The 13706-nt window shown below is 35.1% G+C and overlaps 1 protein-coding gene across 3 annotated transcripts in view; it reads right to left on the bottom strand.

Moving 5' to 3' along the window:
- The window catches only part of LOC145260629 (dynein axonemal heavy chain 12-like), a 572171-nt gene that overhangs the window by 523985 nt on the left and 34480 nt on the right, over positions 1 to 13706 (bottom strand). For all 3 annotated transcript variants that reach the window (XM_080118949.1, XM_080118950.1, XM_080118948.1), the window contains exons 7-11: positions 13548 to 13626; positions 12761 to 12919; positions 7960 to 8043; positions 3299 to 3407; positions 1766 to 2111 (exon numbers count right to left, since the gene is read on the bottom strand). In XM_080118949.1, coding sequence (XP_079975075.1) covers positions 1766 to 2111; positions 3299 to 3407; positions 7960 to 8043; positions 12761 to 12919; positions 13548 to 13626 — 777 coding nt within the window. The remainder of the gene's footprint in view (positions 1 to 1765; positions 2112 to 3298; positions 3408 to 7959; positions 8044 to 12760; positions 12920 to 13547; positions 13627 to 13706) is intronic.

Raw genomic sequence — 13706 nt, 5'->3', positions numbered from 1 at the left:
CAAAAATAGTTTTAGAAGAGCTAAATAGATGCAATATTTGCGTTATAGATTGGCCAGCTCAGAGCCCAGACCTGAATCCAATTGAAAATGTTTGGAAAATTATTGGTGATAAGATCACAGAAAAAAACCATAAAAATCTTGATGATTTATGGGAATATATAAAATCATCCTGGAATAATATTTCACCTATAACATGTGAACGATTGGTTCTGTCTTGCAGCAAAAGATGCCATAGTGTGATTGAAAACAAGGGGCTTTTCACTAAATACTGAAAGGATTCTTTATTTTTTCATAATGAATTTCCCTCGTTCCTTAACTTTTGGACGCCTGTAATTTAATTAAATTTATTTATATGTAAAAAAAAAACTAATATGTATTAAAATCAAAAATTAAAAAAACATTTTTTTCTTTAACTACCATTATTAAACATTGGAAAATTCACCCAAATTTTTTTTTTCTTTTTCATAAAGTTAGAAGCCATTAAAAAAAAATGATCGATCGTTCCTTAACTTTTGGACGCTACTGTATATATATATATATATATATATATATATATATATATATATATATATATATATATATAGCTTAGTGCATTAGAAGAAAAGAGTGAGCTCAATTCTATAAGAGGAGGCTTATCTTCTCTACTCTTCTAATGAGAAGCATTAAGCTTCGAAATGCCTTGGCATAAACAGTCCTTTCTATCCCCAACTAATTGTCTGTATTCCTTTATTGAATAAATGAACCAATCTATATTTAACAATATATAGTTTTTGTGACTTCATTTCCCTTTCTTATTTGTTCTCCTATATATACATATATATATATATATATATATATATATATATACATATATATATATATATATATATATATATATATATTTATTTTTTTACTATAATAATTAAATACCTACAGACACTAGTGTTTCATCCTTTCGGGATTCTTCAGTGCAGGGTGTCACGATTACTACCAGTCGAACGATTCAAACCCCGCGACACGAGACATCTCTGGCTCGATTAGCGGAGGCCGTATCTATTCGGCTACCATTAACTGTGTGAAATAGCGTTGAATTTTAAACATTTTAGTTTAAATGTTCATTACGTCAGACAGACAGTGATCAAATCGTTATACGATGATCTATGCATAAGAGCTAAATTGACCGACTTTTTAATTCAACTGAAAGTGCTCAACGATAAGAAACGAATTTCTTAAAGGGGCTGTTATAATTATATTTTACTATAATAATTAAATACCTACAGACACTAGTGTTTCATCCTTTTGGGATTCTTCAGTGCAGGGTGTCACGATTACTACCAGTCGAACGATTCGAACCCCGCGACACGAGACATCTCTGGCTCGATTAGCGGAGGCTGTATCCATTCGGCTACCATTAACCGTGTGAAATAGCGTTGAAGTTTAAACATTTTAATTTAAATGTTCATTACGTCAGACATATATATATATATATATATATATATATATATCCCAAACAAGGCATATCATCACATGTAGGCATGCCTACAAAATATGGTTGTATAGCTTGGATTTTTATTAAATGCATCTCACCGGAAGAAATATCCGAAAACTGCACCCAAAAACATTATAAAATAAAAACCAAAATATTTAAACAAAAATACAGCAAAAAACAAACATGAAATTATAGCATTTATATATTTAAGTTGATGAAGAATATACATTTCTGTTTTACTTTCATGACCACAGTTCCACATAAACGATGCTAGAATAACAAACAGATGGCACTGACCATAAAACTGAAGATGTTCCAATGGTTCCTGGAAATGCTTCTTCACGGCACCTTTCAATGTCTCGACGGCATTCTGGATGACATGGTTCGCTACGGCAGCGTCAGTGAAACAGGAAACGCTCGGATCTGAGATCCAGGATTCAACGGTTTGAAGCTTTTGTAGGATGGAACAGATCTTGTCAACGACAAAGAGTAACGTCTCTTCGAGATCTTCAGTCGGTGGGTAGAACTGCATCTTCTCGTCGTCAAAGGTCAGTTCCATTTTAAAAAGGGGGAGATAATCCCGATTTTCTTCTTTAAAAAGTGACACCCATTCTTCAATGGTTCGAACGAGTAAATCTTTTAACTGCAAACAGAAAATAAAAATGTATATTTGATCAATTTTTGACCGGAAGATGATTTATACAAAATGATACAATATTTATTTTTTATGGAAATTGATCCAGACAAGATGTAACGTGGCCGTTATGCTTGAACCGTTTTCGTTACAGTTCAAACTCAGACCCCATGCCGTCCAGCACTGTCGAAGAGGAACAAACAAAAAGAAATAAATCCGACTCGTTTTTTTTTTTCTGTTTTAGCAAAAAATCATTTATTGCCATTACTTTGCAAACAATGCTTTTTTTTTTAACTGTTCATTTCGTCTGCCATGAGATTAACAAAACCCCATCGTCTCGACACCAGCTTAAAAAGTCTCTCACAGCCACTGTGGGGCCACATGTCCATCTCATATTGGTGCGTTTTTCTTTTTGCCCGACCACGTGGTGCATTTTTCTCTCCTCTATTTTCTTTTTCTTCTGACAGAAGCCTGCACACGCTTTCTAATTTGCATATGTGCTGTTTAGGCTACAGCTGCTAATATCTTCACAAGCCAACTATCTTACAGCTCCTACTGATATTTTCCCATGCGCTCATACACACTCTGTTACATAGTATGAAGCCACTTAATATAAAGTGCTTTAAAAACACACACTTTATGGTCAAAAACTATCTAACAATGTGTTGTACAGATAGATTCCAACCAAGGAAGCAGCAATTCTTCCCCTTTTTCAGAAACATTGTTTATGGAATGTAAGGACTAAAGGACAAAATAAGGCAAAAGCGAAAGTTACAAGGCTGTCAAAAGTAAACCCATGTCCATTTTCTACTCTCTGCATAAAAAATATAGCATGAAACCTATAAGAAAAACTCAATCGACGATGATGCTTTCATTCAGTCTAAAGAGACAATGGATAACCACTGTAAAAGTAGCCGAGCGAATACTCTTAAGGCAAGGGTTGCACAATCTCCAATCACAGCTCTTCTGAATCGGCACTGTCTGGGTCCAGTGGCAAGGAGAAGTGCTAGATGACTGGAAGCAATGCAGAGATAAGCGGAGAGCACATACAGCACCTGGAATTCGTAAATGGTCACCCATTTTAGTACTGATCAGGCTCAATGTTGCTTAACTTCAGTGATCATACGGGAATTGGTGTATGAACGTGATTATACCATATATGAAAAAAACTCAAATAAGTAATCTAAATTTCTTACGTGGTTTGAAATGAGTGTTGTGACACACTTGTAGTAGGATTTCAATTTCGAATGTTTGATCTTCAAAGGGGCATTTTCAGAGAAAATATTCACAGCCAATCGGAACCAACTGAAAATGAAAAAAAAAAAAAATGTTAGAAAGAACCTGAGTCGCCATATTGAATTAAAGTCGGTTATTGAACTATAAATAGGAAAAAAAATTATAAAACTGGATATTTCCTTGAAGTTGGATTTCAAGGAAATATCCAGTTCTTAGTTTCAAAATTACTATTGTGACGTGGCTTGAACACGTGACTACGCTTGAGGTAGATTTAAGGAGAGCAAAACTGATTGAAGTCAGTTTAAACTGCTGTTACGTTTTATACCCAAAATAAAACAAATGAAAGTCTTGAATATATATGTGGATCTTTTATCATCGTTCGTCCTCGGTTTGATTCTTTGTCGAGTTTTTACTACCGCATTGATTCTTGTTCTAATAGTCACTGCACTCCATAGTTCATCATCTCATCAGTTTAGCTAGACGAATAAAACTTCTTTTCATGCAGGAAGAAACACAGAGTCGTTCACTAAGAATTCTAAGGTTTTATTTCTAGAGAGAATTCACTCACACAGAAAAGAGAGACTAACGTTCTCTTAACTAATTATCTTCATAAATCTCTGGATGATGCGCTAACAGATTTTGGGGTGTATTATTTCACTCTTGACGATATTCAAAGTTTTCTTCTACATTATTTGTCAACTGCCTAGCACAAACCATGGCAGATTCCTATTATTCGATGTCTCCAGTTCAGCTTCCATCAAAAGACAATTTTCAAAATCATTGTTTCTTTTTCAACGACTCTGCTGACGTCATCTCCTCTCGACTAATATTTATATTCTGTCTACCCCACCTGACATATTGTCCATGCCTAAACTTATACCACCCATCCAATATTTCATCTTTCGGAATGATTCTGTTTTACAAATTTCGTGTCACCATTATATGTACTTAGTGCAACTTTTGTCAAAACCCACACTAGATAACTTGCTATTGACATAGGGGTCCTCCGCTATGTAGAACTGCAAGTTTGAATGCAAACACTTAGCACCTTATTTGTAAACTCATTTAACAGTTGTTGTTATTTGACAGGGACTTCTGTTATTGTACAGGATAGAACGAAAAATCCGTCGCCCTAAAAAAATAAAACTATAACTTTATTTTAAAACTTTTATTGAAAAAATCAATTCAGGTAATTTGATTATGTATTCAATGTAGCCGCCTTCACTCTCAATTATCGCTTCAACACAGATTTGGAACTGGCAGCATGTCTTTTCCACAATCGCCAGTGGGAGCTTGGTGGATGGAGCGATTAGGCTGGCTTTCGTGTTGTGCGAGGTCATGTTGGTGATTTTGTCGATGTATGACCTAACGAAGTAGTCCAGCTGGAGAGGGCAGGGGGCAGTGAGAAAAGGTACAAAGTCGTAGCACTCCTTTTGAAACCAAGCCTGGTTCTCTTTGGACTTGTGGGCTGATGCTGAATCTTGCTGCCACACCCAGTGTCTACTAGCGGCTACCTGATTGCCCCAGGCGATCACCTCACTCTTCAGTATATTAAGGTACATTTTGGTGTTGACTTTTAAGCCGACTCTGAAGATGATGTGGGTCTCACTTGAAATCACACCAAAGACCATAACTGTGGCTGGAAACATTTTTTTTTTCATCACTCTGGGCATGTCCCTGTTATTCATGGCAGTCCAGCGATACATTTTGAGAGTGCTGGCAATAGTCCTGTTGTCATAACTTGAATCAGTAAAGAGCATGAGTTGTACAGTGGCGCATCTTCAATCTTGCTCGTTGAACATTATGTCACATTTAGACATGATAAAAGGCTCCTATCGCTCTTGGGATTTGTACACAACTGGCCAACTAGTAGATGATCTGCAAAAAAACAACAAAAAAAACAAAAAAAAACGGTTTTCATCAAACGGAAATTGAATCATGTCGTATTTTAAGGGCGACTATTTTATCGTGCAACCCTGTACCTAACAAAATGAATCGGTTTTATCTTTTACTGGGTGCCCGGCGTTGCCCAGGTGTTTGGAGGTGTGTGCTTAGCAAAAAAAGAAAAAAGTGGTAGTAGGCAGGCAGGCTCGAACCCGTACCATGAAGGAGGCAAAGAACGTGAAAAAAAAAACCTGACGTCTTTGCTGTTACGCCCATCGCCAAACCGGAAGTGACGTAGTTTTAAATAAGGGCTAGACAATCGAATATCGGCGAAAAAGGCGACCCCTCCCTGTAAGAAAAGTGCCTAGTTAAGGGTGAAAGAATTAATGCTGTTGGCCAATTTTTCGCTATTTGTCGTTTGAAGGGTCGAGCTTCAAAATGATACCAATCTCGTGAAAATCCGTCGCTTCTATCGATAGTTCTAGGCATACATACATACATACATACATACATACATATATACATACATTTAAACAGACAGGTGAGATTTATATTACAGGTGTATTGTTTTCCATTCAACGATACAACACTTATTAAACTTGTTTGGCAAAAGCCTTTCATATCGACATTTTTTAAGATATATCCAAGGATAATTCATGCACGACAGCAGTACTCCACCTAAGGAGGAATCTACTTTTATGATTCTGAGCTAAGAAGGTCAGACGTTACTTCGTCCAAAACCTTGTTAGAATAACACTCAAGATGAGAACAGCAATCCTTTTACTTATTAGTGCCTCTACGATGACGATTTAGTTAGCTAGTGTAAATGACGAATGACGTCACGTTTTTGCAGAAAGAAACAAAGATTTTTCAGATTAGTCTTTCCGGGAAGCTGTGCAAATGAGACACTGGCAAGGAAACCTGTAATCTAAGGGGATTTTTAATATGACATCTGCGTGCCTGCATCACTTATTCTGTTAAGTTAGAAAGTTAAGCTCAAGAAGTAAATAACTAGATAAGAACATTAGTCTCTTTCTCTCCTGAGTCCATTCTCTGCAAAAAAAAAAAAAAAAATCTTGAAGAAAACTCAGCGAACGTCTCTTGCGTTTCTTCATTAAAAGCGTTTTATTCATTTTAGTTACTCAGATGAAATGATGGACGGCAACTCATGAAAATGTAGACAAAAAAAAAACTCATGAAAATGCGTAGACAAAACAGAGATTTGAAGAAGAATAGTGTCACGTTGTCGAGCAAATAGAAAACTTAGAATTTTCAGATGAGTCTCTCCGAGAAGCTGTGTGAACGAGACATGACCAATAATGTAAGAAACCCGTACTCTAAATCGAATGGTCTAATAGTAGATTTGTAGAGATAGAGAATAGCTTTAGTTGTGAGAAAGTGCTTAGAGCGATGGTGTTGTTTCTTTTTTATATTATTACTAGCGAGGGGTACCCGGCGTTGCCCGGGTGTTTGGGAGGGGTAAAAAAAGTAAGTATGAGGATCGAACCCGAACCCTTGAGGCAAAGTTATAAATTTAAATGTGAAAAAAAAAGTGCGATGTTAACCATTGCCCCACCGCGAGATGATAACGGAAACACGTTTGAATTTATTTAATTAGTTGGATTTAGCAGGTGCCCGTTTTAATGAGTTAATGAAGTCAAGTTTGACTGCGGGATAGTACTCATTTACTGCTGAACGCTTTTTTTTCCACCCCCAAGATGTTATAGGAAAAAGACTAACCCCAAATGCGGCGAGCGACAAATATTGAATATTTATCTTCCCGAAATCGAGCAAATTAAATAAACAGGCGAGCTTCGTTGTTAACTGTGAGATATTACGATTTATATGTGATATAAAAAGTTTTAAAAAGTTGTGAAGCGACCGACCGCTTCTCTGAAAAAAGCCTTTTGTAGACACACAGAAAAAGCGAACACACATACATACATTTTCGCTTTTATATTTATAGATTTGAGCATTCGATAGTATCACTCTTATCGTTTATTGAACTTGTGATGGATTAGAAACTGATATGTGAGACAAGCTAATATAATCTATTCCTTTTCCTTTCTTTGTTCGAGTGGCTTACTCATTCCTTCTTTTTTCCTATTCTCTTCTTTCATGGACGGTTAACGTCGGATTTTTACATCGAGATGCGATTCAGGCAATGCTAAAAAACAAATGGCTTCAATTGCTACCCTTTTTTTCTTTCTCTGCTCTGTTGGATTTCGCTTTCCTTTTCATTTCAAAAGCAAGTGAGTTTTCAAAGGAACGTGTTAACTCAAATATTTTCAAATCATTGAAAATTGTTCTGAGGTTGGTTGGTTGTTTTTGTTTTACGGCATACAACACTTTTCAGGTTATTTAATGCCGAATCTAAAGATTTTGAAGAAATTTTTTTTAATAGAATATATTTGTTGTTTTCAAGTCGGTTTCTATTTAACCCATAGTTGGGTACTATCACTCCAGGTCAGAGTGGACCTGGGAGCAATGGCAATTAAAGGATGTCTCCTCACTCTCCAAAGCCCACAAGCTGGGGCCTCATCACTGGATATAGTTTAAGGTCATATCCAGGACCGAAAATTGTTCTGAGTTCTAAAAGTCACACCTCTGTGTGAAAGTAATAAGCCGACGCCACAAACTCTGCAAAACCATAATCCACTCTCGTCAGAGTTTAGTCAATGAAAGTCACACGGGGAAAATAAGAAAAGAGAAAAAAAAAGGAAAGAAACACACAAACTTGTTTTGGATTTTTTCTTCTGCTTTCTCCAATTCTAGCGAAACGTTTGCACGCATCGCTGAAAGGTTAATGGCACCGGCTGCCCTGAAACGAGAAGAAGAGAGAAAGGATATCAAAACAATGGATCGCGTTGAATGCATTTTATGCATGCAGCTAAACATGACACGTCTGCCAGAGTCAAAAGAAAGCGAGCGCGTCAAAGACAAAATGACAACAGGTTGGCAACATTGCAAAAACAAAAACCTTTTTCAGTTCTCTAGAAATAGCAAAAATATGCAAAACTTTTTCATTTTGCAAAAATTTTAGGTTAAAACCACAGTTTAGTGGCTTGAACATAAAAACGATGAAAACTTATGTACAGGTGATAAATAGTTTTATCTTATTTTTCTTAAATATTAGTGAATGAACCTTTGCGAGTTAAAATCTATTTTCGAGTTAAAATCTATTTAACATTACGCTTGTAATATTAAGAAAAACACGCTTGAAATGTGTACATACGCTGAAATCACTAGAAAATAAAAGCAATGGAGTTTTCATACAAATGGAAATTAGCAATTGTTTCAGCATATATACGCAGTTCAAGCGTGTTTTTCTTAAGATTACATGCATAATGTTAAATCGATTTTAATCAAATTCTACCCAATTTTCACCACTACCAATCATTATTTCACTACTCATTTAGACCCTTAGCCTCGAGTGGCTTTAAGGCCTTGATAAGTGTTAAATAAAACACCTCGAAATGGTTCTTCATTTACTATTGTTTGACAAAAGCAAGTTGAAATAATATTCATCATTTCAACATACGTAGACATTTCAAGCCTTTATTTATTCTTTGATGTAACAACAGGGGCGTCAAAAAATGAATGTCTTCTTTTAATTTAGGTGCATAACTTGACTGGTGAAACCGCATTTTAGTGGCCTAAATATAAAAAGTCGATGGAAAATTGTGTACAAGCGATAAATATTGTTTTATTTGACGCCCATCAAGCGCCATAGAGACTCAGTCAAAAAGTCACAGCCAATTACACAACAGTGGCTTGAATTGAGCTGAATTTCGTGTTTAGCTTTGGCGGGCAGAGGTCGAGCCCTTGACTGAATTCCAGACTGCGGGCTTTCCTCTGATCAAACCCCACCATCCTCTCCCCCTAACCGGACTCATCGTCGCTCACCACCAAAGCTGCAATAAAGCTGTCATATATTTCATGGACCTGTACAATGCACACATGCCCTGCTATTTTCTCTTTTCGTCTCTTTGAAAAATTTTTCAGCGGGTTTTCATCGATTGGACACTAATATATTAGATTATTAAAACAAAAAAATGCAAAAAAATTTTATATTTAACGGTTTATAGGGGTGCACAGGTTCTAATACCACATTCTAATAAATAAATGCCCCATACTGGAACTAGTCTGTGTTTGAAGAAATTGCTATAAAAAAGGCAAAATTTGAGAAATTTGGCCTTTTCAGTGTTGCCAGATTGGCGTTTTAAAAGCTAAATTTATCGAATTTAGCCTTTTTAAAACAGTTGACCCTGAAACGTCGACTGGTTCCAATATGGGCAATCGATTTACTAGAAGGTTCTATGAGAAACTGAGCACCACCTAAAAATGTTTCAATATGGAATTTTTTTTTTTTTTTTTTTGATAATCTGGTAGATTAGTGTCCAATCAATAATAATCCACTGAAAAAAATTGAAAAATGACGAAAAGAGAAAAATATATAAGGGGGTGGGGTGCATTGTACAGGTCCATCATATATTTTTATAGACTAAGATGTCATTCTTCCGAATACAACGTAATACAACATTAGTATTACAGGGGCGATTTGTTTGCTTATAAGAGCAATGGGGCAATTGATCATGTAAAGGAACTGCAACAGCCGGGAAGAATTTTATTTTTTTCTTGTTATTTAAAAAATCTTTTTGATACTTCGAGTTGCCCCCCCCCTTACATATGATAAATCAGACAATTTCTTTTAAAAAGATTTCATGTTAACTTAAATGTTTATTTTTACAAAGTGAAACGATAAAATTGTCCCCGTAAAGAAAACAACACTACAGCTTTATTTTAAAAACTTTTATTGAAAAAATCAATTCAGGTAACTTGATTATGTAGTCGAGCTGACATCTATTCAATGTAGCTGATTTCAGCCTCAATCACCGCCTCCATATAGGTCCAAAACTGGTAGTATGTCTTTTCCACAAGCACTAGCGGGAGCTTGGCAAATACTCAACGATCAGGCTGGCTTTGGTGTTGTGAGAGGTCATGTTGGTGATGTTCTCGACATATGACCAAACGAAGTAGTCCAACAGGTTCATGTCAGAGGAGGAGATGGGTACCAGTGAGAGAAGGGTACAAAATCGTAGCCTGGGTCTTTTTGGACTTGTGGGTCACCGTCAAGTCCTGCTGCCATACCCAGGGTCTGCCAGCGGCCACCTGATTGCATCAGAGGATCACCACACTCTTCAGCACATCCAGGTACACTTTGATGTTGACTTTCAAGCCGACTTTGAAGATGTGAAGTGGCATGATGTGGCCATCACTTGAAACAACACCGAAGACCATAACCATGGCCTGAAACTTTTTAATCACCCTGGGCACGTCCCTTTGCTCAACACAATGAACAAAATTCAAACTAATACAAATTAGCAGAGTAATAATTTCAGACCTCGAGCTTTTAATAAAGTGCATACATATATCGGCGCTACTTCAACATTAATTAAGAAAAGAATATTCACCCACATTTCTTCTTTTAACAACCAAAATTCTAATAATAACCAAGGAACTTCTCTAACCACTTTAATTAAAAAACTTAATTCTAACAATGCCCCTTTCTCAATCAAATGGACTATCCTAAAAAAGGTTAAGTCTTATACTCCAGGCTCTAAGTTATGTCGCCTCTGCACAACCGAAGCTATAACTATAATTACTTCTCCTCAAAGTAGGGATATAATAAACTCTAAAAACGAACTGATCTCTTTCTGCAAACATAAGTTCAAATTTAATTATGGTAAATTTGAAATTACATAGCTATTAATTTAACCTTTCAGATATATATTTTTTCTATAACATTATCGTTTTTCTACATACTTTCTTAATATTTTATAACTTTATAATTTTTTATTGTAATTCTTTACTTTTTCCTTGTTTGGCCGGTTTTTCATCTGCAATTTCCGTTTTAGCATTTAAATATTCCTATCTATCAAATATATCCATCTACCTACACATTTATATTCTGCATGTATGTTTACTTATATCTTACTATATGCATTTACTTTGATACTTACTTGTTTTATTCAGAATTTGCCGATACCGGCCATCCTTTCCCCTTTAAATTTTTTTTATTCATCTATTTACTTATATGTATGTATTTTTTTTTTTTTTTTTATTCAATTTTCACCCCAAACAAGGCACAGTGCCACTTTGAAGCAGGGGGCTACTATCAGGGACTTGAGTAGAAAGATGTTTGTTGACATTACACTTGAACTTCTGCATATCGTTGCAGTTGGGAAAGCAGAATACCGGAAGGGAGTTCCAAAGACCTGCAGTTCTGGGGAAGAAACTATTGGAGTAAAAGGCTTTCTTGCACCTAGGGATCTCTACTGTAAAGGGATGAGACTTAGTAGCTTGTCGGGTTTGTCGGGGGTAGTTACGTCGGGGAGGTACAAGTATGTGTGTGCATGTGTGTGTGTGCGTGTGTGGATGGGTGTGTTTGTTGCACATATATATATATATATATATACATATATATATATTTATATATATATTTATATATATATTTATATATATGTGTGTGTGTAATTGTATGTATTCATATATAAGTATGTATATATGTATATACATGTGCATATATTTATTTTATCTTTCTTTTTATTTCATTTGGTGTCCTTAAATAACTCCTGCTGATAATTTAATTCTTAAGTAATAACTTGTACATATCAGTTGACTCCTTTTTTGCTTTAAATTTTGGCGCCTTTTAACGTCATCTTGTCTGGGTCATTTTGACATTGGCTTTTCTACTTTAAAATTAATTCAATCACCATTCAATTTTTTTTCTTCATCTTCTTCACTCATTTTTCTTAAGCCTCGCCTTGACAGTTGAGTTTTAAATTTCTTCCATTTCCTTTTTTTTACGCACATTTTATCTTTCTTTTAATAATATTATTGGAATTCATTCCCTTTTCCTTGTACGTATTTGTGAATTATTCCACGGATTTCTGCCCTTTGGATTATTTTGGATCATCTTCCAAGCACACGATTCCCTTGGATTTTACTTGTGCGAATTGGAATTTAACTAACTTTCTTGGATTCTACATTTTGGGATTTTACCGTCATTGGATACTTTACCCTTCACCAGACTATCCATTCATATGAAATCACTTTTTTTATTCACCCTCTTCCTTCTGCTTCACTTTTTGTTATCAAGTAAGATCTATGACTTGTAGTTTCATCAAATATTTTTGCAAGCAAAATCCGATTCCGCATTTTGCTAAATCCTACCCTCTGATGAGAAGGAAAGTATTTCTTTGAAACTCTGCGGATTAAGGACTATCCACTTATTTAGTGTTTCCTTTTTAAAATTAAATATGTTTTTTAATTCTTTTTCAAAGTTATTTTAACATGTTTTATTAACTACTTGTTCTTATATATATTATATAATCCACCCTATATATATATATATATATATATATATATATATATATATATATATATATATGTCAGTTGTCTGTTTGTGTGTGTGTGTGTGTGTGTGTGTGTAAATGCAAGAACCAAACATCAACAAATTGAAAAGATCGTGTCACCTATAAGTAAAGCACTGAAGAATGGACATATTTGACAACGTTGTCTGGCAGTAGTTCAACAATTTCCTCATCAAGGGATCAAGTAGGTGCAGATTTTCCATGATAAACTTCCGATTGGCAACAAATTTTTCATGCCAGTTCTGTGAATAATCCAAGCCTCTGAAAAACAAAATTGATGCAGGTTAACATTGACAAAATTTATTGTTCAAAAAGACAACATAAAAAAGATTTTTTTTTCCTTATTCCATGGAGTTTCAAAAATTAAGCTTTTTTACTTTAGAGGAAAATAACTAGCAAAATAAAAGTTTACAATTGCTATAAAACTGAAACTGTTTTATTTATATAGATTTGATTTTTTAAAATATTTATATACGATTGGCATTCCAAAAGTAATGCCTCCAATTTTTTATTTCACCCGAGTGGATTAGAGGGGATTATAAATTGCATTGCTATGATGACTGAACTTATGCATTCAGGATCTGAAAGTTTAATCCTTCTGTTGCAGATATTGACGATGTGAAACTATAAGCAACCCCTGTTATGGACGTGCATCAGCAGCAAAGATGCGTCATTGAATTAAGGAGAAAAGTGCATTGAAAATGGTGGTGGTTATAGAAAAATGAATTCTGGAGCATAAAAGGTCGCTTGTTTTAATAGTACTACTCCCGTCTTCGTTTTGAGTTTAAAAATAGAAGTCTTTATTTTTGGAATGATATTCTTATAAACAATGTTTCTGCACAAAAATAAAAATATTTACAAGTTGTTAGAAAAATAATTTATTCCTTACGTTGGCAACGATGGTGGCGGGCCTGCTTTATCTGCCTCAGTCAAACCATTGATGTCAGGCATTATCAAGACGTGTTGCACTGAAAAAAATTCATTCTTAGAGTTGAGTACATTAAGAGCAGTTACGAGGTGCCTTTAATAAGTTTCCAAGCTTTTTTTT

Source organism: Euprymna scolopes, chromosome 36, assembly GCF_053919585.1.
Source record: "Euprymna scolopes isolate OS-2025 chromosome 36, ASM5391958v1, whole genome shotgun sequence".
Lineage (NCBI taxonomy): Eukaryota > Metazoa > Mollusca > Cephalopoda > Sepiida > Sepiolidae > Euprymna > Euprymna scolopes.
Note: the sequence above shows the minus strand (reverse complement) of the source record. Positions and strands in the feature narration are given on the sequence as shown.